Source organism: Chlamydotis macqueenii, chromosome 7 (assembly GCF_036417535.1).
Source record: "Chlamydotis macqueenii isolate bChlMac1 chromosome 7, bChlMac1.mat, whole genome shotgun sequence".
Lineage (NCBI taxonomy): Eukaryota > Metazoa > Chordata > Aves > Otidiformes > Otididae > Chlamydotis > Chlamydotis macqueenii.
Genome location: NC_141562.1, coordinates 16,456,649 through 16,483,476, shown reverse-complemented (window position 1 = coordinate 16,483,476; position 26,828 = coordinate 16,456,649). Strand labels below are relative to the sequence as shown.

General features: G+C 44.0%; 1 protein-coding gene across 3 annotated transcripts in view; it reads left to right on the top strand.

Moving 5' to 3' along the window:
* PRKG1 (protein kinase cGMP-dependent 1) overlaps positions 1-26,828 on the top strand; it is a 444,044-nt gene that overhangs the window by 314,738 nt on the left and 102,478 nt on the right. For 2 of the 3 annotated variants that reach the window (XM_086752825.1, XM_086752824.1), the window contains exons 6-7: positions 13,267-13,344; positions 17,153-17,247. In XM_086752825.1, coding sequence (XP_086608951.1) covers positions 13,267-13,344; positions 17,153-17,247 — 173 coding nt within the window. Of the gene's footprint in view, positions 1-13,266; positions 13,345-17,152; positions 17,252-26,828 lie in introns of all 3 variants that reach the window. The other variant, XR_015259127.1, reaches the window with a different exon arrangement.

Below are 26,828 nucleotides of genomic sequence, written 5' to 3'. Positions count from 1 at the left end.
AGAGAAAACGAGTGCAAAAATAGCTCGTTGCTGGGAAAACTCACGATACCGCTGCAGTGGAAAATGCCGATGTCCTCCATCGGGGCACCAGTGGAAGAGATGTGCTCTCCTTTTCCTGTCCCTTCTGATTTCTGCCCACCGTGAGAGATTTGGAAACGTTAACCAGCACGTAGGGGTTTTTCTGTTCTTTTACCAGGGTGAATTTTTTCCTTGGCTGTGGAGGAGTGGGGTTTGTTGACTGTGGTGATCGGCAACCCTATCTCTAGGGCAATAAGATGCAATCGCATGCTTGTCCACTTGTAAATCCAAATTGTAATTTTGGATTTTGTCACAGAGAAAGCCATAGAAGATAGAATTCTCTGTGCTTTGGAGTTAAAAAAAAACAAGTGACATAATCTCTGGATCGCCGGGCTGTCCTTGCCCGCTAAGGAAATAGTCAGCTGTCCATTAGCAGTGCTGCATGTTGTGCCAAAAATCTGACCTAGATTGCATTTCCCAGTGCTGGTCTGGTTTTCTTTTCAGGACCAATATTAAGATATACTCAGAAAAAAAATTGCTTTAAAGAGCACAATATGCATAGTCAGTAAAATATTTTTATGTCTAATCGTTGCGTGGGAGATTGATGAAGACGTTGCTGTTGCAGGGTTGATTCTTCACAGCTTTATCTTTTAGTAATCAAAACTTTTTCCACTTTCTGGATTCATAATGTGATTTTTTCTTTATTAATTTTTTTCCCCTTTGTGCAGTTAATGAGAGAAACTGGGGGAAAAGGAGAGTATTTTCTAGCGACAGCCCAAATCCACAAGGAATAAATGGGAGTATGAGCTGTGATGGTGCCGCAAGGCTCGCTGGTTGTCGCCTGCACAAACCCCTAAAGAAGTTACCAAACTGGGAGGAACTGGTGAATTCAGGTGTTTGAATTGGGCAAGTTACCAGTTTCAGTGGAAGTCTGTATAGACTGGCTAAATAGAATGTTTCTCATGATTTTACTGCCAATAAAGTTAGTTTCTAGTGAAAATTTAAAGAAATGCATTTGCATATGGTGGAAAGGTAGATTGTTCTCTTTGATTCAGGCCACAAAAAGAAAATATATTTCCTCACAGTTTACTTGAAGAGTGGCTGAATATATTCAATTAATACGCTTTTTTTTTTTATTCCTTGTGACAGATTAGAAAATTAGTTTGGCTCCTTGCGGCAACGCAAATAACTTGTCTGAATAAGCATACAAAATTTGGAGCCAATTAAGAAAAAATATACAAAGGGAATCTGTTGATTGACATTGTTTACGTCCAGTTTCCTTTTTGCAGGGAATGGATTGCTGTTGTAATAGTTGTGGAACCGGTCTTTGGATTTACGGAGGAAAATTAGTGTTCCACACACATTCTTCAGTTATAAAGAGAAAAACAAATCGGAGCTGTTCAGGAAAGAAGGGGGGAAGAGCAGCTACTTATCTTGCATTTCAATGAAATGTAATTAAAACCCCACGTACTTAGGTTGGAGAGAGATTTCATGGCGGAGGGACGTGGCGTGATGCCGTTTGATGACGGAGTGGTCTGCGTCACAGCAGCGTGCTCGTGTTTAAAGCAGGCTGGAAATGTCGTGGGACGGGCGTTGTTCAGGTAGAGGTTTCAGTCCTGCAAAAGCTTATACTCAAATGCGTGTGACTGATCACGGGCATGCAAATTCTTTTCTCATGTTAGTACATTTTCCAATTGGCAGCTCAATAAATAACGTGGGTTTTTTTCACCAGAGTCAGCATCACACCATGCAACTTTCTATATAACCTTAATTTGTTGTTTTTTTTTTTTTTTACTTTCTGCTAATTTTTTGTCAGGGTAACTGATTGATTAATTCCCTTCTGTTGCCTAGGTATCCTTTTCCTAATTATCCCTCAGTTAATTTTGCGTTGATTATCTGTGGATCAGTTATTATTTTAGCTAGCAAGCTACCAGCTTTTTACCCCAGCTCATCTGTGGCTTAATAGCAGTATCAGCTTTCTCCCAGCTAATTTGCTGTCTCTCTCGTTATCACCATCATCTCTCGTGGGAATAAATCCTCCTCTTTCCGTATGGGTTCCCTTCTCATCTTCCTGAGCTCTTTGCTAAAGCTCTTCTCCCGTTTCTCCTTAGCCTGTACCCTCGTGCTGCTCTCGCCTGCCTGTACCACCTCTCTGCTCTCTTGATCCTTGAACTACTTCTCCTTGAGTTCTTCCTCTTCATCTTTGAGGCTTTCTTGACCTTTTACCTTCTTCATCCCTGTCTGTATCTCTTTGAACTTCACAGATTGTTCAGCATCCTCCCCTTCTTCCCTTTCTCATCCTTCTGAAATTCCTGTTTCTTCTCAGAAGATCGTCCTGCCCATTAATCAACATTTATTTCTCATTTCCTGTGTCTTTGCGTGTACGGAAATGAAGCTCTCCCCCACAGACAGCACTTTGGTGGTTGATCTCTTTTGGTGGCCTCTTGTTGTACCCAATGAACGCGTAGTGGCAGGGCTGAGCATCCTCTCTGATCCCCTCATCCTTCCTTTCGCCCGTTCTCATCCTTTCACCGCCTTTACATGTGGTCTTTCTCCAAGAGCATCCAAATTTTCAGTCCTCCTTTTTGCCCAGTCACCTACTTTATCCCCTCTTGTGTTTTCTTGTCAATCTTTGCTATGTTAGCGTGGAGTTAACCAGCTTTCAGTGGCTACACCTCCAAAAATTAATGTTTCGGAGCTTATGCTGTGTTCTGAAAAGTTTCCTTTATAAAAAGCTGTTGGGTTGCAGGCAACAGCTTGGGCATCTCTTGAACCTCTGCCCTACGTGCTCCCACTCAATGAGGTTGTCATTGGCCTGGCGGAGCAGGAGGGACAGTGCCAGGCTCAAGGGTCTGGACAATGGTGGCCCCTGCACCAGCTGATGACAGCGTTTTGTGACTCAGTCTGTTTTCCAGGCAGAAAACAGAGAAACAGATGTTTGCCTCAGCACCGCGGAGAAAAAGTAGATGAGAGGTGGTTGCCTCCCAGGCTGTTTGCAACTTAGAAAGTCTGATCGCTCTCCAAAACGGTTGTCAGACTGCATTACGGTAACAGCGGGGATGGAATGAGAGTTAAAATGTGGTTTCTAATGCTTTGTGTCTACTTCTAGAGCAAATAAAGGCAGCAAATTTCTGTAGCAATAATACATTAAACTAAATAATGCATTTTTTTAGATTCTCTTTCCTCCTCTTTCTCCCTTATGAGTGCACAGTGCATTTAGGAATCAAAACAGCATCTCAGGTCTTCATTATGAGCCTTAATGGACTCATCCAGTCCAGATCATTCTGGCTTATGGTCTGTAGATGCCTCGTCATCTACTTGATATTCTGCAACATCCTTAGAGGTGACTGTATAAAAATCTTTGAAGTTCAACAAATCTTCATCTACTCAGGACAGCTTCTGCTACTCAGCCAATCCCGTGGGTGTTCGAGTCCCTGAACCTGCTCTCTTTTACTAAAAACTGATGATTTTGAGCAGACTAGGAAAGAAACTTGAAGGTGACAGCAGGACTTGCCTCCTGCCCAAGAAAATGTTATAGTCATGCCAGACCAGAAGGTTCCAGTAAAGGAAGAGTTGAGTAAACCTTATGATTATACAGGAGGGGACAAAGGAGCTTCTTCAGTCCTCACTGACTTTTGAGAGGGAAGCAGCCCAGGTAGCAGATTTGTCATTTGGAAAAGGCATGGGGAGCCCAGAAAAGGCATTTTGTCCTGTAACGGTGCTGCCCACCACCTTGGGTAGTAAGGAGTATGCTCAAGAGTGGGAAGAGGAAAGGACCAAAAGCTCCTTCCATCTCATGCATGTGTCTTCCCTTTTGCATGTGGGAACCTGGGCCAACATTTGCCCAATATGGTCCCTTACAAATTGCGTTGCCTTTTATGTATCCTTTAAAGTCGTACTTGGTGAGCGCTGAATTGAAGTCCAGTGGGATCTAGAAGAAAGGTGATGAAACCAGAGCGAAAAAGACAATGTGCCAGAAGTTGGTACTGCTGAAGTTTATCCCTTCTTCATGCCCTTTTCCTTAGTGTTGCTTGGTTGAGGGGACTTTAATGAGACATGTTTTAGTGTTAAAGCTGGTAAATCTTGTTTGAGTATGGATCTCACAGAAGTCACAAGCGCTCCTGTTTATCCACTATTTATTCCCATGAGGAGAGATGTCCTAAGGTTGGATGTTCTGCCGTTAAGACCTTAACTTTAATGGTGTAAAAGGAAACCGAACTGAGAAGCTGTGTGCTTTGGGTCGTGGAAGTGTCAGAGGTGTGGCGCTGCCACCTCTTTCCACGCGAGAAGTCAACCTTCAGGAAGCTCTTGAATGATCACAACTGCAATGGCGTATTTACAGGTGAATGCAAAAGTCTTGGATTCACGGTGAAAATTCAGCGTGTGTTTCAGGACCGACGTTTTCACCCAAGGGGTCATCAGAGCTCTGATCAGAGTTGGAAAAATCAGTTTGGAGATTCTTTTGCTATAAACTGAGTATGTTGAGTCACTTGGGTAACTCTCTTCCACAGCTTCCATTTGTGTTCTCTTATTTCCATCACCTCTCTTGCCTTGGCCCCAGCAGTGTTGGTGGGTACTGCCCAGCAGCTCATGTGGGAGAGGACCAGTTCCAGCTCAATTTGAGGATGTCTTATGAGTCTGTTGGAGGAGGTTTTGAGGAAAAGGAAGAGGAGGAGAGTACCAGCTCCATCCCCACCCGTGGCGTGTGCTCCCTCCCCTCTGTCTCTCTGAGCGATGCTGAAATTCAAATTCATGGAACAGTAGTGCCCAAAAGTAACAAACAGGAAATTAAAGCAATCATCTAACCAAAGAACTTCAAATTAGGAATGTTTATCGCAGCTTTACACTTCAGAAGCAGCAGAGAACTGTTGTAGGACTGCTGTTTTATTCATTTCGTTTTGTACCCAGCGGAGTCGGTGTAGGCTGTACTTGTGTTTGCTTCAACTAAGTAGTTGTTGAATTGTTGAATACCTCTTCAGCTGCTGCCGTACTCCGTTATATTCCTTTAATCTGGAGACATCTATGTGACTGACTTCTCAGAAGCACATATTATATCTTAGTATTTGGAGGTGTGCCACCAACCTTTTTTTTTCAGTCTGAGGAAAAAGCATTTCTCGGCATACTGGTAGCTCCTTGTTTGATTTCTACCTTGTTTTCTTACCGGATCGTCACCTCCTATCACATGAGGATGCAAAGATAACCTCAGCCTGGGACAGATAAACCCACTGTTTGGAGTGATTTATATTATTCTGTAAGCTGGACTGAAGCGTCCGCACCCCAGTGGTCCCTTTAGGTGCGTTAAGGCCATTGATATTCAGGAGACGCTCGTGCAGGAATCGGCAGCAGCAGAAAATACCACAACTGGAGGAGACACCCAGAATGTTCAAAATGTGCCCAGGAGCGTGTTGTTTTCTCGTCGCTGTCACAGCCCATTAAGAAGCCACAGTGAATCAGTGCAGCACAAATAAAATGTTTACCACAAGGCTTTTACCAAGGCAACAGTCTCCTGTAACTACTACAAAACAGCCTTGACGTTAAAATATATATCCAAATCCTAGCTGGAATTCAAATATCTTCATTTTCAAGAAGGAGGAGTAGAATCGTTAGGGTTGGAAGAGATCTTCAAAGCCCACCCAGCCCAACCCCCCTGCCAGGAGCAGGGACATCTCCAACCAGATCAGGTTGCTCAGAGCCCCGGCCAACCTGGCCTGGAACGTTTCCAGGGATGGGGCATCCACCACCTCTCTGGGCACCCTGGGACAGGGCTCCACCACCCTCAGTGTAAAAAATTTCTTCCTAATATCCAGTCTGAATCTCCCTCCCTCTCTTTTAAACCCGTGACCCCTCGTCCTGTCACACCCGGCCCTGCTGAAGAGTCTCTCCCCACCTTTCCTGCAGCCCCCTTTAGGCACTGGGTGACCGCTCTAAGATCTCCCCAGAGCCTCCTCTTCTCCAGGCTGAACAGCCCCAGCTCTCTCAGCCTGGCCTCACAGCAGAGCTGCTCCAGCCCTCTCATCATCTGTGTGGCCTCCTCTGGACCCTCTCCAGCAGCTCCACGTCCTTCTGATGTTGGGGGCTCCAGAGCTGGACGCAGTGCTGCAGGTGGGGTCTCACCAGAGTGGAGTAGAGGGGCAGAGTAAGTTTGTAATCCATTAGTGAGGGGAAAAAAAAAAAATCCTGTACAAGATTGCAGCTCAGTTAAGAGCCAGCTGGATCTGAAAATAGGGCTTTGCAACCCTGGGTTGCCACAGGTTTCTGGCTCAAGTTCACAAGTGTTTGGGATGGTGGAGGTGTGCTAGTAACATACCAATTTGTGCTGTGATACCCTATCACGGGCCAGCCTGTGCTTCCTCATCCTCTGGGGTGTGGTGGAGGGCAGACGTGGGACGAGCCGCTCAGTGGCGTCACCCGTCAGTTGGGTTTATCCTTCCTCTTCCGCCTTCCCAAGCCGGTGCTCCATAACAACATTTTATTAAAAGGCACGAGTTACCCCTCGATTCCCGTCAGCCACGCGTCTTTCTTGTGTTTTAATTTCCCATTTAATCAACTTTAGGATGTTTGGAGTGGTATTGAGACATCTTGAGCATCAAAACTCGGACCCACCCGCTGCGCTTTGCTTCGCGGGATAAATGAGGAGAGGACCGTCAGGTGATAACTTTGCCCTTCAGCTGTTTCAAGGAGCGGCATTTTTAGATAATTCACGGGAGTAAAACGTGCAGTAAAAGTAGGGAAAAAAAGTGTTATGATTTCTAAGGAATAGCAATGTTTTCCTGTTTGGTTTCGCAATGTTTTTCAGTAATTAAACCTTTTTTTTTAATTGTATTTTGTTAGCATTGCTGTTGTTGTTTCAGACTTTAAAAAACATTGAAGGCAGAAACTCCAGCAGAGAAACAAAAGTCTTTTGAAAGCTGCTGATATTTGGAGTTTTGCTGGTGGTTCTGTGAATATTTTTTTCAAACCACCAGCAAAATAATATTTAGATGCTTGGGTTTTTTATTTTATTTTATTTTTTTTAATACACCTTGGAGGACATGTATTATACATTGAGCACTCTCATCAAGCCTGCGTTACCCTCACTGGTTTACATGGTGCAAACCCGACTGCAGGGAGCGAAGCTCCACGTTTCAAAGCCACCGTTGTGTTTCTGCTCCCCTGACATGCTCTTTGGCAGGGACTTGGCCTCTCGGCACCACAGCTGACGTGGGTTACTTAGCACTCCAAACACACCAGCTATTTTCGACCTTTTTCCAAACGTTCTCTGCATAAACACAGTAGTCAAAGGCGTCCAGCTGATGGAAAATTAGGTTTTCTGAAGCTTTAACCATTGGGCTGGTCTCCAGCATTGAGGTTTCTCCATGGAGCCTGTGTCAACACTTGGTTGGGCTTGAAAAGCTTCTCAGTTTTTGATGGTGGTCAGGAACAGAGACTTCAGTTGAGGTTGGTGATAGATAAAGGTCAGTGGACCAAAGCCTTCACCCAAATTGGGTGTCCAAAGTTGCAAAGTGTGGTGGGTGAGCCACGTCTCCTACCACGCTATGGAAGAGGACTTCATCACGATGTGGTGACACGCGAGAAGGCATGCCGAAAGCAGGGCAAGGTGTCTGAAGGTCTTGTGGTTAGCACAGGTGACAGTGGCACGTGGCTAGGTCCTGCACGGTGCCCAGGTGGGCGCACATCTGGCCACACTTGGAGGGGTGTCCATCTGAGCTGTTCTGCTTTGGCTGTTCCCACGGAACAACATTTAGGCTCTTTAGGCCTTGTGTTGAGAAGTAAAAAAGGAGATTTTTTTTTTTTTTTCCTCCAGTTAGTTCTTGTGAAACATCGGTGCTATTGGTGGTTGTAGCTATTGCCTTGCTGTTTCTAATTTTGTCAATGGTCAGTGCAAGGTTGGTCTCATAAAAATCCAGTTACTTCTCAGGAGAGCTTTAATTACGCGGGGTGTTTCTCCGGTCAAGGCTGGGGTGGCACGTTGGTCTGCGTGGGCCGGAGGATTTCATAAAGCAGGACGTTTCCTTGTTTTAGAGCGTCACGCACCTCTGCTAGAGATGCTCTGCGCCTCTGCTAGTTCTTCTGTGGGTTACGTTGGGCATGTCAGGGAGGCTTATCAATGTCTTACCCTGTCAAACCCACTGAATAAATATTTGTATTCTCTTTGGCTCTAGGATTTCTTCCTAGCATTAAGTAAAATTGACAATAGAAGAAAAGAGAGAGGAGAAGGGATTTTTCTAGAAGCTGCTATTAGTGGGCAAACTGGGGATCTCCAGGAGCGAGGAGCTTCTTGGGATGCTGGGCCATGTAGGAAGATGTTAAAGAGAGGAAGAGCTTCCAGGAGTTGTGTTATTTTAGGCTGGAAAATATTATTTTGTGAAAGGTTCAAGCTCCTCTGTATGCTGAGGTTGATTTTAAGCTAAACATGTGAGGGCCGGTAAGACACAAAGGAGTACGTATGTTGGATTAAAGTCTGGCTCTGGTGTTGCGTAGAAACTGGCCTTATTTAGAGTTTGGTTTGTGGCTTTTTAAACAACTTTATTTCAATTTTATCTTTTTTTTTTTTTTTTTTTTTTTTTTCTTTTTTCTGAGAGGGAGTGATGATTTGGAGTGACGGTAGCAGTTATCACAGAGCCGTGACTGTTTGATACCTGGATTTCACTATGTTTGACAGTGGATATTCACCATCTCTACATCTCGCTTGGACCCACCAACACCTGAGTAACGTTTTTTCTGAGAAATCTGATTTCTATTGATTCACTCCAGTTGTGTGAATTTAGTATGTCTTTCCACTTCCAACCATATTCTAGACGCGCTTAGACTTTCACCTTAAGAATTAAAACCTGAAGTAGTTGAAGACTGATGGCAATGGAGAGCTTAAGGATGGGAGCAAGATGCAGCGTGCACTACTTCATCCCAGTTCCGATGTCAAAGTTCTTGCTTTTCCGAAAATCGAGATAAATGCGAGTCTGCCATTCTACCTGCATTTTCCAAATTGCTTTTAAGTCCAGGTGTCGGTTTATATGGGAGAGGGGAAGTATTTATCGGTCCATAGTGATTGAAGTTGATGTGTTTTACTTCATATTTGAAAGTGGCTGAGAGATTGAGTCTCCTGTGGTTTGGGAGAAATATTTTCTTTTCTGTTGGTTTACCATGCAAGGGAGCAGAGCCAGTGGGCCGTTCTTTTTAGGAGGCCGCATATCATGAGCGGCTCATTTTGGAGATACGGAATTGGAGGTGGGTCAGAAATGAGATCGTGGCTTTGAGTTTGGAGCTGAGCTTCACTGGAAAGACTCATGAACCTTTATTTGACAACTATTTAAGTGCTTATGGTAGTTAAACCACACGTGGGACAGGTACTGAGATGCAGATAGCGCATTGCTAAGGAGAACGTGGTTTCCCCTTACTGGTTTAGACTGGGAAAATTTTTTATTATGTAGAAAAGTGGGGTGTTAGGAGGCCAGGGATGCATTCAAGAGGTGACGAAGCAGCTCTACCTCTGTAGAGCAGTAGCTTAAGGGCCCGATATTCCGTTATAATAATGGTTAGCATGACAAATGCTCTAAATTTTGCAACATTTATAATTTATTGAAGCTGAGCCTTCACCCTGATTTGCCAAAGCTTATAAAATAAACATCTGTGGCTTGCTGGTATCTGAGCTTTCCCAGCAGTAATTTCTCAGCTTTATCATTGCCGTTTTGTTGAGCACCGACTCTCTCGGACTTCGATGCCAAACTGGGACCACGATGCCTTAGCTTCTAACTTTTTTTTTTTTTTTTTTTTTTTTTTTTTTTTTTCTGCCCCTGGCACACACAAGACCCTTGTAACGACTCAGTTTTCTGCCTGGTTATCTCGGCCTCGGCGGGTTGTACGGCTCTATTTCTGCTGCACACATTTCTATTCAGATTTCCTCCGTTCTGTTTTTACACTGGATTTCAGCTCTGGTTTTCCGCTGGAGAGAATAAAATGTGAAAATAGTTAACGTAGTCTGGTCAGCTCTTCCAGCTAGGAATTAATTTCTGTGTTTTGCTTTAATTTTGTCATGGCCTGGAGGAACTGTGTCTTAGGAAGTCCGCTCAAAAACCTATGTGATGCTTAGGTTTCACTGAAACCTATCTGAGATATTAAATTAGCTTTCATCACTGAACTCTTATATTGCCTCTGAAAATACAGTATTCTGTCCAGAGTCGTTTTCTTTTGGAAGAAAAGTCTAAAAACAACAAAAAAAAATTCAATTTGTAAGTCTAAATCTGGGGTGTTAAACCAGTCACATAATTTTTTTTTTTTGGTTATTTATTGACTGCAAAGATAAGATAGAAATATTTATTACCCATCTTAGAGGCATTCTAAAAGTTCTTTGACCAGTCATATACAGGACTTTGAAGACAGACTTTAAGAAGATGCTGAGAAATTGTTGTTCTCCCCATCCGAAGGATCATCTTCAACAGCTTGCTAGAGCTCAGCCATTGAATTTAATCTTGCAGATGCAAATCCAGAAGAAGTGGTGGAGTCAGTCTGATGCTAGTAAAGATGCGTTGAACCTACTTGCCTTACTGCTTTTCTTTTTTGTGATTTTAATTCCAATATTATTCTTGTGCCATCGCACCGTTGTAAGCCGTAGGAATAGTTAACTTTCCTCGTACTGTTCTTGGACTGGTCTTCTCTAGATGAAACGGCGCTGGTGTTGCTAAAATGTGAACTGGCCATTGCCATGAGTATGTGCAGCGTTTGCCAAATCGCTTCTTCAGTTGACATAGTGTACCTGAGACCGTATTGGTGCCTTGTACAAGGCCGGCTAAAAGCAAGAGGCTTGTAATTATTTTCATTTGCATGTATCGTAAGTGAGCACTTAGGCACTTGGCCTGCTCTGCGCAGTGCTTTCAGCCTAAACAGACAGAAATAATTCAGTTAGGAGGCCGAAGCACACAGATGAGTTGATTTGCGTTAGAAAAGGAGGATTTAAGAGGAAGAGCGTTGTTAGAGGATGGGGAAGGACAGGTTGATTCAAGCAAGAAGAATTGCGGTAAGGCCAAGTGGAATTAGCTGTGAAAGAAATGGGCTGAAATACATAAAGATGAGGATGTGGACCGCAGGAAGGGCATGGAGAGAGGTGCTGATGAGGAGGAGGTCAAGCGAAATGAAAGCTTTGTGCAACTGGGCACTCAAGGAAGGACTAGAGGAGCGTGATTTGAGTGTTGGAAGAAGGACTTGCAGTATTTTGAATGAGATTAGAGCCCAGGAAAAAAAATAGATACAGTAAGCAAGTGATGCTGCAGTAAGAGGCAGCTTCAGATCCTTCAGCTCAGGTTTATTCTCCTTCCATTCCTTGCATAGAAGTCTGGGTGGGAAAGGTTGGGAGGACTCATGGGTGGGAAAGGTTGGGAGGACTCATGGGTGGGAAAGGTTGGGAGGACTCATGGGTAGGAACTAGATTCGGCAGCAGGACTGTGAGTCTCAGTGCTAACATTGTTGGTGCAATTGGAACTGGTGACTAAGACTGAGAAGTGGCCTTTTAGGAAGAAGGTTTTGTCATGCTGAAAGTGTTCTTTGGCCAAGAGTTGAGAGTCAGCAGGAGTTTAAATCTGAATGCTCAAAAACATGCACCCTCTAAATCTGCTGTCCAGGAACAGCCCACACAAGAAGTAAAACTCTGCGAGTTTGTGTCCGTTGTCTCCTCCAGGCTTTTTTTCCTCTTCCCAGGCTGGCACATGGAGATGGGAAAAATGCTCAGGATGAGTGCAACCCACAAGTTAAGTCTTTCTGACCCACCTTCTCTGGTCCCTTTTCTGAAGGCTGCCATTATCAGTATTAGTGATACTGATAGAAGACTTTATTTTTTTAATTTATTAATCTTCTGTAGACTCTGAAGAGTATTAATTCCTAACATCCTGCTCTGATGTTCTGATTTTATTTACCCAGAATGTTTTTTAGGATGCTGTAAGCACCCACAACCTTAACTAGATGTATTCTAAAGAACTAACCTAATTAATTTCATATTATAATTCACTTAGCTTATCTTTTTCCTGCGACTTTTCCTTACTAACCCCAGTGCTCCCAAAGCCAGGAGTTGTTTTTCTCGGGTGCGGCAGATATATTTACACGAGCCTTTACCTATTTATTTTCACGTTGGAGCCTGGTAGCTGTCTGTAAATGGCAGCGAAAAGGTTGAGTGTCAAGTTAAATAAATAAATGCAGGTCAATAAAATACCCTTGAAAGAAAACATCTCAAGCTTATCCAAATTCTAGGTTTCTGATTAATTCCTCCATCTTAGCTCAAATCCATCCTTGCTGTTGTTTATACATACTTTGGGATTAAAAGATCTGGCCGTCTTTTCTGGGGCTTTGCGCTTTAGCGTAGCTTCAAATAACACTCGAGCCAGAGCGCGGGGGTGTTTTTGGGGAGATTTTTGTCCCAAATTGATGCTGGGGCACAGCAGACCAGACGTCCACAGCTCTCAGCAGGGTCTAGATTAAACAAAACCCAGAGGTCAGTTGTCCGGTAGGAGATGCTGGGTGGGAAGCTCTTAGCGTTCCCCAGCCTCTGCTCGCTGTTGAACTGATGTTTGTTGGGTTTGCAGGGGATAGAAAAGAAAATCCTAGGGTTTTGGGGGAGCTAAGTGTGAATGTAGAGTATTTATTTAGAACATACTAAGTTGGTTTTTTTGGTGATGTATAACGGCATATTGGTTCTGATGGGGTAATACAAGGGATGAAGCTGTCCTGTTAAGCTTAGCTGCAAGCATTGATAAGCTGTGACATAAATTTAGCAAGGAATATTCCACAAAACAAGGCAAAAGAAGACAAGTTAAGCAACTGTAATAACAGGAGAAGAGCGAAAATAATTTGTTGAATGAAGCCCTTGCTAGCAAAGCTGGAAAAATACCAAAACCAACAAAGAAATGGCAAAGAACTGTTTTTACAACAGGAATATTATTGCGGTTTAGTTCGTGTCATGTGTTGTCTGTTAAATTCCTCTGTCTGGTTTACTCAGTATAAATGGATTTAGGCCGTGAGGATAATTCATCTGGGCAAAAGCTGGCACTAGCACAGTCAGAAGAAAAATGACCAAGCCATAAATGATTCCATTTTAATTATTATATTCCTTGACAGAGGACAATTTTTAAATCACTGCCAATGTCAGCCTGGGATAAAATTGGTCCAGGGTTATCTTTCCATAAGCGTCATCTTACAAAACTGCCAGGCTATCTGCTGAAGAACAGTCTGATTGTGTTTGTTCATCTTAATTTTTTTTTTTTTCAGACGCATTATGAAAGCGGAGAGTATATTATACGACAAGGTGCTCGAGGGGACACTTTCTTTATAATCAGCAAAGGAAAGGTAAGCTGACAGCCTTCGCGGGCAAGCGAGACGGTGGCAATGATGATGGTGATGGGCTCTTGAAGTTCAGAGCCAGCCAACGCTTTCTCTCTCCCATCCCCAAGGCGCAAGTGTTGCAATATTTGACGTTTAGTTAAATTTCGTGGTGCTGTATCAGCAGGCAAAAGTGGCCTGAAGGGGAAAAAAAGTAGATCTCATGCTGTTTTTACACAGAGAACACTTTGGGGTTGAAAACAGTTGTTGAGTCTCTTGGTAAATGACCAAAAAGCCCAATTTAATTTCTTATTAACAGCATATCCTACAATACTCGACGTTTTCTTTGCTCCGTATCTATTTTAGAAGGCTGACTTCCCGGCTTCATTCCCATGGCCATCACTTCTCAGCTTCTCCGAATTAAATAATAGGAAGACAGAGAAGTCCGAGTTCTCTCCTTGGGACAAAAAAAGGTCTAAGTTTCTGTTCCACTGCTCACAGGGAAAATATGCTTTTTGACCTCTTTTCCTGTAAAATCCTGATGGAATTTTGTAGATGAGAGTTTTTTCTTTCCATTCAACTTTTAAAAAATATTTATTTAGCTGGCCTGATACTATTACTTGTGAGAAACATTTTGGCTTCTTTCCACCTAGCAGGATGGAGATAGTCAAGGGAATCCACGGTGATTTCCCACTGCAGATGAGATGTGCTACATGGGAAGTAAACACAAATGAATAAATGTTCTTGAGCGTAGGCCAGCCCCAGCCTCCTGCTTCATGGATCTGATCTTTGCACCAAGGCACATATTAACGTCAGCCTTGCGTAACTGAGGGGAGCAAAAACCCCTCAGCATCTGTGGAGGAAGAGTGTGGGTGTTGTACATGCTGTTGAGTTGTTTCCCAAGGCAGCTGTCAGCTCTCAGGTACTGAAACTTGATTTTCACCGTCGTCTTCCAGTCTGTCTGTGGGAGCTAATCTTCATCGAAAGAAAAAAAGAATGGTATTTTTCAGATGAGTAAGATAGTCATGGACAAATTTCTGAAACGAAGGTGATCGTGGACTGCAGAAAGCCAAGTTTGATGGTATTCCCTCACGCTTTTGCTCCTATCCATTCAGAAGTAATATTTCCCCTTCTCCCAGAATAAGGACAACCATGATGCAAGCTTCAAATATTCTTTTTTTGCCCTTTTTTAATGGACAAAAATAATGGGAGAGTGTGCCGCCCTTCTTTGAGTGTTTGAAGCCATCCTTGCCATGTTGGCCAGCCTGTTGGGGATGATGCTTTAGCCAACCTGGTCAGGTGGATCTTGGCCCTTTCTAGCTGTCCTCGATCTCCAAAGAGAGGCCCTTGGTTGTAAAAATTGAATCCCTGTTATTGACACCAGCTGGGCAACCAGTTGTTGACCTGCACCTCCTCAAGCCCTTACACCTCGCCTGCAAGATGGAGGAGAAACCCACCCATGCCCTTGGCCATTGCTACTACAGAATCCTGTAGTACTACTTGAGATGCTCCTTGGTTTCATCCGTGGCCTTTGTTACTTTAATCCATGGCTTTAAACTGGAAGAGGGTAGGTTTAGATTAGACATAAGGAAGAAATTCTTTACTGTGAGGGTGGTGAGGCACTGGCCCAGGTTGCCCAGAGAGGTGGTGGATGCCCCATCCCTGGAAACATCCCAGGCCAGGTTGGCCGGGGCTCTGAGCAACCTGGTCTGGTTGGAGGTGTCCCTGCCCAGGGCAGGGGAATTGGAACTGGGTGATCTTTAAGGTCCCTTCCCACCCAAACCATTCTATGATTCTGACGGCCAGAAAAAGGGAGCTAAAATAAAACACCACACTTGGGCTTGTTGAGAGATTCCCAGACCCTCAGCTGGATCCTGATGACTTGACAGGAATTCCCACAGGGACAGTTAAATTCTGCCCAGTTTTCTCCTCCGAGCCTTGCCTTTTATGTCAGAGCATCTGTAGTGACAGTCAAGTGAACAGAGAAGATTTTTTACATTTCTGAGCCCAGAAAGACTTCTTTTAGGAGCAAAAACCTTTTCCCCTGTTTCTCTCTCAGCTCCATCCACCACGCTTGATCCCGCTCCTGAGCCCGTTTAGTTTATTTATTAGAGCATGTTTGTTGGGTCCAAGTGAACAGAAATCAAAAGTGTGTTCGAAATGCTCTGCATGCAGAAATCTGTTGAATAATCCATCAGATGAAAACAGCTCAGTTCCCCAGCTGCTTAGGATTAGTAGAGGTCACGGAGAAAGAGCTGAAATATATTTTAAAGTTCCATTTGCTTGTCCAAGTGGATTTTTTTTTTTTTTCATCAGCTACAAATCTTCCTGGCTCATCTGTTGCGAGTTCTCTACCCTCACCTGATGTTCGATGAGTCACTGCAGCGTGGTGTGGGCTTGAGCGCTCGTCAGTGACTCAAACCCCACCGGTTTGACCAGCCGTGAAAGAGAACGGGAGGAAGCGCAGGCTACAACTGTAAATTTAACAGGGAAATTAAACTGGAAGGCCTCTAAATCTGAAAGGACGTGTCTGTCATCCCAGGTTTCGGCTTTGTGAATTTGCATCAGTAAAAGCTCTCATTAAAGCTCAACAGCCTAGAAAAGGGGGAAGCAGATGAGACGTTATTCCAGTGTATGCAAGGTACCTCCAGAGAGTTGCTCATCTCAATTAAATTTTGGACAACTTGGGCTTTGGAAATGCCTGTCCCTCTCCACTGACCGCAGGCAGAGCCTGGACAACTAGATGTGTAGACAGTTCATGTTGGGAGGGTGATCCCCACCATGCACTGATGGCAGGGGGTTGTGTTTCACCTACCCTCTCGTGCCGTAAGAAGTGTGTTACCTCTGGTGACGGCTGGAAAGGAAGAAATATTTCTCATAGAGGGCCATTCCGTCCACAACACTGGTCTTCCATGGAGCCTTCTGCATCCTTGGTATGTCATGCTGTCCTCGGCACCCAGCCGGATGTCGGGGCTTTGTTGGTACACGGCAGCTGGGATTTATTATCCCATACTGGCACGGAAAACCAGAGCCGAGGGCGCTCAGATGATCGATTACTGTTTTTCTTCTGAAATCGTTTCAGAAAATAGAAAGGACCTCCCCGGTTGATAGGAAGTCATCGCTCACAGATGTGAAGTCATCTTCCTGTTGTTGCAGTGCCAGCTTCTTCAATTTAGGCTTATGCTGTGTTACACTAACCACGGTGTGGTGGGTAGGAAGTCTGCTTTCCATCAGCAGTCATTCCTTTTCTTTTTCACCGCAAAAATAAAAGAAAAAATAAAATAAGGTGATATTTTTCCTTTAAACTTCCATGAAAATATTTTTCTTTTTGTTTTGTTTTGAGGAGGCATCCTTCATCCTGTCATGCTCCAAACGGTTTCGTTTCAATTATGTCTATGTGTAGATTATTTTTGTTACTCCTTTCCCTTAAGTGAACTCAGCAACGCAAGAAATTAAGTGGAACAAAGCTAACAGAAGCCTATGCCATGTGTCTGTCTGGTACACAGAAAATATTTGGAGCCCGTTTCTGCTGCCGGCTCTATACAGGCAGTGGCTTTGTTTCATGTTTATTGTTAAATTCTTCAGAAAAATTCAAGTATTGCATTTTTGCAAGAGTAGTAGGTACCTTAGAGGAAGTTCATTTCCTTGGATGGTTGGTTGGTGATACCAGGGGAACAGTGCAGGGACTGTAGGGAATTACGTGGCTCCCAGAGGAGGAACGAAACGGAGCTTTTCCAGAGAGATCCGGGAGATGACGAATGCCTTGCTGAACAAACAGGGTTTTTTTGTTAATTAAAAAATTTCTAAGCGCTGGGGGGTTTTGGCTTTTCAACAGGTGAATGTTACTCGTGAAGACTCACCCAGTGAAGATCCAGTCTTTCTTCGTACTCTAGGGAAGGGAGATTGGTTTGGAGAAAAAGCTCTTCAAGGGTAAGTGCTCCTTATGATGTAGCTTTTACATTGAGATAATGTTTCAAGGACTTCTGCAGCCTTCAGAGGGCTCTTGGACTTTGGAAAGAGGTTGGGAGTGTGTTTATGCTTTTGGAGTTGGACGTTGGCACTTGGAGCTGCACGTTGCAACAAGGCTGCACCTTAATGGGGAAATAAGGTTTGTTCTGCAGTGGAGTGGCCAAATGCAGATGTTCCTGTAGACATCAGAAAATAGTTTATCTTTGCAGTGTTTCCCCTGACCATGCGTTTGAAGGTCAAAATGTTTGACGTTTTGCAACTCTGGAGTATTTTTTGTGTATGGTAAGAGCATATTCGTGGTCTCTTTGGTGGAGTAGACAGCTGGAAGGCAGGGTGGTGGTAGTGGGTTTTAAATTGTCTTACTGTGTATCTGTGATTTTGGTGGAGGTGGGGATGGCGTGTGAATCGCCTGTTTTGTAAAAATGTTCTCCTTTGGGGATGACTTTGAACTAAAGTGCTCTAACTAAAGAGAAACTCTAAATCCATATCCGACAGGTGATTGGTGGGCTCCCATTTTCCCACGCGAACACCTAAGACAGAAACACTTTTTTTTTTTTTTTTTAAGAGCCTCACAGAAACTTGACTCCTGGAGTTGGTATGTTTTTTTAAGAAGCAGATATCTTGAGATATTTGTCTCAAGAAATCCCCTCTCATAGCAAGAGCCGGCAACAGCGTGCCAACCAAAGAAGACTCGGTACGAGAAAGAAGAGATTTCCCACCTTACATCCCTAAACAGTTCTGGTGACGCGCAATGCCACCACGATGAGAATTTCTCAGTGTTTCAAACAGAGTATTTTGGCTGCCTGCCTCAGACGGAGATTAGTTAATTTACAATAAATACTTGTCTGCATATATTTAAATATTTGATGCGTAATAACTTTGATCTTCTGAAACTAAACAGAAAGTGAATAACTGAGAGTATGTTCTCAATGTGCGAGGAAAGCGTAATGCTGAAATAGATTTTTTTTTTTTTTGTGAGGGAGATGACGTGCCTGAAGTGCCGTACCTCCAGTTTGTTAATAAGCTCAGTAATTCTGTAGCTAGATTTAAATTTAATAGTGTGAAAATATTGTAATGCAAAGCATCCAGCAGCTCGATAAATTATGAATAAATGAGTATATTTCAGGACTGTGGAAGACATTGCTCTTCAGGAAGTTGGTAAACCTTTAGGGTGTTTCTACTACACATGTAAAATACAGTTCTGGCTGAGAGCTCAAGATAAAATCAAATTTTGAATGTATCTTTTTCATTTTGGGCTAATTTTTCAAAACCTTATCAGGACTTGCTGAGCGATGCTCAGTTACGAGCTATTAAATTGTGTGTTGTGCTTTCCTACACGTAGGACGTAGTAACAACTAAAAGGTATTTCTCCCTGACACTGTAAAATAATAGTCGCGGCGTTCATTCGGCGTAGCGCTGCACAGCAGGAGGACACATAACAACTGTCCTCTAGTCTCATAAAAATATGTGCATTGACATAGGCTTGTACATTATTCTGTCGTTCACGCTCGTGCCAGATGGCACGCGTTATTCCGCAGTATCCCGTTGCATACCGGCTGGAACGAAATGAGCCATGAAATGATGGGCCGCATCATCTTCCGGTAATACTCAAGGCTCCCAGCCGTTAGGCTGTTCTCTTACCTTCCTGGCTAATTGGCGCTGAGACGGCAGATGTAGCATTTACAATACGGCAATACATAATTTACGGTGTACTCACAATCCGTTCTTTTTTGGAGATGTTTTCGTAGTTGGAAAGAAAACATTGTAAGGCTATGTGTCTAATAATTATTGCTGTCATCAGGGAAATAATTCATTCAAGTCAGCAAAGAGAAATAACTCAACAACTTCATGACTCATGTACAAAAAAACTAGCTAATAATTACGATGTGCAGCCTTGATGGCACCGCACAACTGCATCCTTGCACAAGAGCATCTGTTCAAGCCACACCACATCGTCTTCCAGAGGTGATGTTTTTGGAGCGGTCATCCATTCATCTCATTGGATGGAAAACATGGTTTAGTCTGCGTCAGGCAGTCTTACGGAGAGTGATGAGGGAATAAGAGAGGAGAGAAAACCAGATCTTTAGGGATATAAAAGACAACACTTTCTCCTTCAGAAGTTGTTTCCCGTAGGCCAACTCAAAAGAGGAACAATTGGAGCCATCACCTCTTTGCTGGCGCATTATGTATGACATGATACATTACGTTTAGATAGAGCTGTCGTTGCAGGATTTCACCTGGTTTGGGGATCCAGGAGGAGCTCCAGACAGCGGGGCATAAGAGCAGAGGCACGTGGCAGAGTGTTGATGTTCTGGAGAGGCGGTGACGGAGCCCACCTTGGTGAGCAGGAGAGGGATTTGGAAAGAATTACTCCTAGTTCAGTTCATAACACTTTGGCCAGACTGGCCAACTCTTCAGGTCAAATAACAGGGATTTTCTGGCAAGTGTGTTGGCTTTGGAAAGAGGAGATCCCTAAGCACGCGGCAAGCTCAAGTCTTCTGGGTAGTGGCAAGAGAGGAAGAATTTGGGAGAGTAGCTCAGGTTGAAGCTGAGGTAGGTCTTGCTCTGGCCTCCACAGTGCATGTATATCTATTTTATGTCTCTACGTATAAATATAAATGCTGGGAGTGCATCGTACTGGAAAAAGCAGTGGAAATATAGATGCCATGCTTTGATTTAAATTTGTACAAATAGACGAGGGCATCTCAGCGACCAGTGTGAATGATTTTAGGACACTGCAGAAAAGGAGTGGGAATTTGGGAAGGCTTCCTGCCTACGGCAGTTGTGGCTGGTCAACTTGCAGATGGGACCACGAGAGGAAGCTCCTGCTTGGTGCAGAGAGCCCTGGCTGAAGGATGTCCTTCTTGGAGCGGTCATCCATTCATCTCATCGGATGGAAAACATGGTTTAGTCTGCGTCTTATTCTTTTGTAAAGAATAAGACATAGATTTTTGTTTCTTATTCTTTTTTTTAAATGCATTTGTGGTACATAGGGAGAAGAAGAAATTGCAGTCGTTGGGTTGTGCAGGTGGTTCTCTGCCATGGTGACAATTACAGTTGAGCTACAGTAACAGATCTATAAATAAATTTTTTGTTACCTTCACAATGATTTGAAAATAAGAATGGCAGTACTTGTCCCTTGTGGGACGTAACAAGATCTTCCTTTCAAGAGGATTGGTACTATTTCCAATTTGTATGGAGGCCCCTATATCATTATTTTCCAGATATTACAGAAACCACCTCTCTAATTGCTCCAAATCCCTGTTTTGTGCACTGATAATTTGCAGGAGGAGTAAAACAATATATAGCTGTATGGGTAGGAGTGTCAAAAGACAGGTTCCTTGCTGACCATCCAAAAACTCTATACCATATTTCCACAAAAAATAGTGTGAATTGCTGTGGTGGAAGTTGCCCTCAGGCATCAGAAAGAAACACAGGGAAATGCCAGTGCTTCTTTAAATCATAGAATCACAGAAGGGTTTGGGTGGGAAGGGACCTTCAAAGCCCACCCAGCCCAACCCCCTGCCAGGAGCAGGGACATCTCCAACCAGATCAGGTTGCTCACAGCCCCGGCCAACCTGGCCTGGAATGTTTCCAGGGATGGGGCATCCACCACCTCTCTGGGCAACCTGGGACAGTGCTCTACCACCCTCAGGGTAAAAAAATGTCTTCCTTATGTCCAGTCTGAATCTGCCTCCCTCTATTTTAAAACCATCACCCCTTGTCCTGTCACAACAGGCCCTGCTGAAGAGTCTCTCCCCACCTTTCCTGCAGCCCCCTTTGGGCACTGGGAGGCCGCTCTCAGGTCTCCCCGGAGCCTCCTCTTCCCCAGGCTGAACAGCCCCAGCTCTCTCAGCCTGGCCTCACAGCAGAGCTGCTCCAGCCCTCTCATCATCTTCGTGGCCTCCTCTGGACCCTCTCCAACAGCTCCACGTCCTTCTGATGTTGGGGTCTCCAGAACTGGACGCAGTACTCCAGTATTTTCATTTGACACGTGCGAATTTCAGCTTATTACAAATCACCTGTTGGGACACACCTAACAAATTTTAGTTTACTGTAATTTATTTTATTTAATTTCTCTCAGCCATCGCCATGCCTGAAGAGTTGTGTCTAGAAAAGCTTTTTCAAAGTCCTTGGCTGAACTTCTCGACGCACATTAGAGTTACATTTCATTTTCGTCGGACGCTTTGCTCGCGATACACTGCTTCAAGTAGAACCGTATCATCTTCTTGATCTATTAACCTAATTGTCCTGAATTTTCTTGGGAAGAGGGAATGGGATGGAGGGTCGGAAATGTTTATTGCTCTATAACAGAGCAGCAAAGATTTCCAAGGCAATTGCACAAGTAGGTACATGGCAAACAGGACTCTCATTCAGACTGGCATATTTTTATATATATAAAAAAATATTTTTAAAAAAATTATATATGTATTTATAAAAATAGGTATGTATCTCTTATGGGGATAATATAGTTTGATTTCAGTTTCTCTAGGGAGAAGTACTAGTCTTTCTGTTGTGATCAGTGTGCTTGGGAAAGAGGCATCCAACCACCCAAGAGTGGTCGGGCTGGTCTGGGGAGCAGCAAAAAGATGGTGTAAGAAAGGAAATGGGATCTGTGATGGAAAAGGGATGGGACAATGGGCTGCGTGGTCCTAACTGGGAGAGTTACGGAAAGTTCCCACCTACAACGATTTCTCTTGCTCATGGCCTTGGCATGATGCAGTTCTGCGCTCAGCTGTCGTGCCGGGGGTCATGGTGGGAAGAGATTCACTATTCCCATTCCAACCCTGTTAGGAGGCAGGGAAAAAAAGAAAAAGAAAGATAAAACAGCCGTGGGGTAGAAATTCAGTTCAGGAAAACATCGTTTTCCAGCCAGGAGCCCTGTGGAGATGAAGGTGTACCTGTAGTGATGGAAATCATAAAATGGAAGCAGTGCTTCAGATGTTGGTGCACAGCAGAATGAGTTTAAAGACAACCGAAAAAGACCCTTTTAACTTTGGCTAACAGGAGCTAGACAGTTGGGAAGCACTACTCATCACCTCTCTTGCTAAATAACGGGGCCTTCTTTAAGCCATGGGTATTTTGTAGCCCATCTCCTGCCTGGGGCCGGCACTACTGTGTGCGCAGCTCGCGGAGCCTGGACACAGGGCCTCTGAGGACCAGCTGGAAGTTATTTCATCCATTACGTCAGCTGCTTTTTACATTTGTTACAAGTACTGAGTGATCTTAAAAGGTATTTCAGCCATTACAAGCTGTATTCTCCATCCTCTTTCCCTCCCTGCTTAGATCCCTGCCCATAAAGTCAGGCGAGACCTCCTGGGTGGTGGCTGATGGGTTTTGACCCATTACCCTGAGAGGCAAGAAGCACCAGAAGCTTTTAAGGGTTTGGAAAAGCTGTTGGCAAACTGCTGAAACCAAACCTTCCCAAAGGCTTTGGAGGGTAAAAGCCCAAAAGCCTGGACAGCTGGAAGCGAGGAGGCAAAGTGACACCGAGCTGGAGTCACCATATGGTTCCTCCTGGGGTTGGCTTTGTTCCTGCAGGCATCTGGCCCCTGCTGGGATCGGGAGGCATGGCTGGGTGGACCTTGGCTCCGATTGGTCTCCTAAGGGCACACCACAGCGGTCATTAAATGCTACTAAAATGTCTTCCTGTCCTGTTCAGGCTGGGTTCTGGCATTCTGGTGCCCTGATCTCGGAGTACGTAGCTGGGGCATGGCTCCAGCAGAAATGGAGATATCTTACGATACTGTTGTTGCAAAGTAAATTTTGAAATCTTCATCAGGGCCTTTGTGATTTGTTTAATTACATTATCGCAGGCACGTCTTGATTGCTGAGGTGGTTGCTTCACTTTCTCCGAGCACACATTCTTCACCCTTTATTTCTTCACAAAACACAAGCCAGTATTGTGTTGGTTTACGCGGGAGCTTGCGGCGAGCGTCTTCAGCTGGTTGCCAAAAGCTCTTGATGCTTGGGGAAGTTCCCTGGCAGGGAAGAGGCTCCTAATTATGGGACTCATCCAGAGCCTTTTAAAATGAGCTGGCAGGTTCACCACGGTGGTTGTTAGGCGTGCTCTAACTCAGCAAAACGTAGCTATGCCTTCGTCACCTAGAAAAAAATAAATCTGTTTTTTTTTTTTTTTTTTTTTGAGCTGTGTTGACTTCAGCCACCCCGTGTATCAAGAAATGAGGGGGAAAGGACCCAGAGGGACAGAGTGTGATATGCTGGCTCTAACAGCATCCTGCCCGTGAGCGCTGCGTTGTGACTACAGAGGCGAAGGCTACCTTATGCTTTTCCAACAGGAATAAATAGATATTACTGACTCTTGTCTCAAATAAGGATATAGGATGGATCACACCAGGTGAAACCAAAGGTCTGTCTAGCCTGGCGTCCTGTCTTTTACAGCACCCAGAACCAATTGCTGAAGAACATCCTGAACCAGAGCTGGTGACGTTATAATTTATGATCCTTGGTGGGTTGTCGACTTACTTCTCAAATGTGCAAGCAGTTTTAAAATTCACAGCTTTCTGTAGCGATTAGTCCTGCAGTTTAAGTGTGCAGAATGAGAAGAAATGCAGGTTTTAATGTGATGGGGTTTTTTTGGATGGGCCATCTGCTCCTTGTGTGAGCTGCCTTCAGGTTCTCGGAGGTGCAGTTGGCTTTTCGATTCACAGGGAGCTCAAGACTCTTTTGTCTGAGACTATCCAAGTGTCAACAAGCTCTTTAATATGAAGACAAATAATATTTTTTCTTTACTATAGTTACAGTTTCTAGCATCTTGAGTCACTTGGTAAGATCTCTGGAACTCACTCCTACTTTTTCTTTAGCAAGAACAACACTTCTTCTCTAAAGACTTTTGGAACTAGAGCTAACTGGCTGCAGTACCATTCTGCATTTTGGCAAAGAGCTGCTCAGTCCATAATTTGAGGTTTTTTACTCATTTGTTTGCTGGTGATGGAGAAAGTTGGTAACACCTTAAGTCAAGTTGGCGTTGGTGAACCTTCTCAAAAAGCTGGACAGCTTTTCAGATTTGCTCTGAAGAGCAAGTTCCAGAAGAACTGCTCTTCCAGGCTTGAATAGGCAAAGGGTTTCTTTATGGCCAAAGTAAGGAGGACAATTGCAAAAAATCACACCCACAAAGGCTCTTCAATGTCTGTGTTTAGATGATCGCTTTAAAAGCTCGAGTAGGGCTGGAGTTAAGCGGTGAGATGATGAATTGGGGGTTTTCAGCCGCTTGATTTTCCCCATTGTGATAGAATCATAGAATGGTTTGGGTGGGAAGGGACCTTCAAAGCCCATCCAGTCCAACCCCCCTGCCAGGAGCAGGGACATCTCCAACCAGATCAGGTTGCTCAGAGCCCCGGCCAACCTGGCCTTGAACGTTTCCAGGGATGGGGCATCTGCCACCTCTCTGGGCAACCTGGGACAGTGTTCCACCACCCTCAGGGTAAAAAAAAATTTCCTAATACCTGATCTGACTCTACCTCCCTCTATTTCAAAACTATTACCCCTCGTCCTGTCACAACAGGCCCTGCTGAACAGTCTCTCCCCATCTTTCCTGCAGCCCCCTTTGAGCACTGGGAGGCCGCTCTGAGGTCTCCCCGGAGCCTCCTCTTCTCCAGGCTGAACAGCCCCAGCTCTCTCAGCCTGGCCTCACAGCAGAGCTGCTCCAGCCCTCTCATCATCTTCATGGCCTCCTCTGGACCCTCTCCAACTGGTCCATGTCCTTCTGGTGTTGGGGTCTCCAGAACTGGATGCAGTACTCAAATTGTCAAATATCTTTTTTCCAAATTTCTTGAATTTTGGGGCAATTGAGTTGGAAAGGAGACACAACTTTATTTTATAATAACGCTCACCCAAAACCCGTTGCAGTCGAGCGAGAGTAAACGCCATTTTAAGAAGGAAAACCAAATGATGATGATGTATTTAAGCAAGATCAGTGAACACCAGAAATTGGAGGCTTTTGTGCCTTATCAGTCGCCTGCCTCGCGCTGTGATTTGAGCATCTGCTTTGCATTTCACAAGCCTGTTGGCATCAAATACATAATCATGAGAATGCATCAGTTACTGTCGGAACAGAATACAGGCAATCGTATTAATGGAAGGCCTGTGCGCAAAACAGGCCTTTTAAAATTTATTGTCACAGAGAAAAAGAAAACAAATATCTGGCTTTTTATTTACTCTCTTAAAGAAAAAATTGTTTGGGGGAAAATAGCCATTAGGAGACAATTAGCAGTAAATTCAAAATTTACTACTCTTCTAACAAAATGTACAGAAATTAAGTTGCTCTGGTTTTTACCAGGAAGTTAGGCCCAAGCCAGCTTCATGGCTCAACTGTAGTTAACAAATAATCAGGTTGGTTTGAGTCTCAAAGATAATGATCGTTAGTTTATAAGAGCACAGCTTTATTAATAGTTTTGGCTTTTTTACCACTGAATCATAGCCTGGGAACTACAACTGTATATTTGCTTTCCTTTGAGGATGCAGCCCTACCGAGCAAGAGCAATATTCCTTCCGCTGAGTTAAAAATATATTTAACGTTGGGCAACACGGCTGTGCCAGATGGAGGAGAGCAGAATTACAGGGGTTTTATGGTTACGAATGGTTTTGCTTACACTTACTGCAGTGAACATCTGAAAATTTTTCCGATGTCTTTTTGCTGGAGCGTTATTCCAGAGCTTGAAAGAAACCCTATTGCTGACATCTGTAATGCGTAGGAAATACCACAGAGATATTATATTATTGCTTTTTATTAGAATCACAGAAGGATTTGGGCTGGAAGGGACCTTCAAAGCCCACCCAGTCCAACCCTCCTGCCAGGAGCAGGGACATCTCCAACCAGATCAGGTTGCTCAGAGCCCCGGCCAACCTGGCCTAGAATGTTTCCAGGGATGGGGCATCCACCACCTCTCTGGGCGATTTGGGCCAGTTCCACCACCTGTTCCAGCTTTCTACCACTTTGTTAGATAACAAAGCTTCTAGAGCATTATCCAAATAAAAGTATATGTCCTTGTGATAAAGTTTTGAAAATAGCATGATTTGGTTGATGTATCCTCGTTTGACCTGGGATGAGTGAAGCCGGTTAGCGATAGAAGTGATTGTTGGGGTCAGACCTGGTACGTTTTCCTTCCTTAAAAGAGTATAAACCCAGGGTTGCAATTTGCCTTTCTCATTTGGAGGATGTGCAATACCCTGGAAGGGCTGATGGCTTCTTCTCGTGTCGACTGAATCCTCCAGACTTTTCCCCTTTGCCTCTTTTCATGTTGTTTGGTTTGGTTTTTTTCCGAGCAGTACCTGTGCTATGGCAAAAAAAAAAAAATCAAACAAAAAAAACCCCACCTGATTTCTATCCTGCAGCAACTTGTAGTATTTCGGGTTTTACTCTCATAAACAATGAGACCTTTATGTCAACATGTTGCTGTCAACAATGAATGTTGCCAATTGACTCAAAATGTTTCATCCTAAAATTTCAGAATTATGATGCTTTTGTCAAAATGCTGAAATGCTGGTTTATGCCAAGTGTTTCTAGTTGGGAAGGGAAAAAA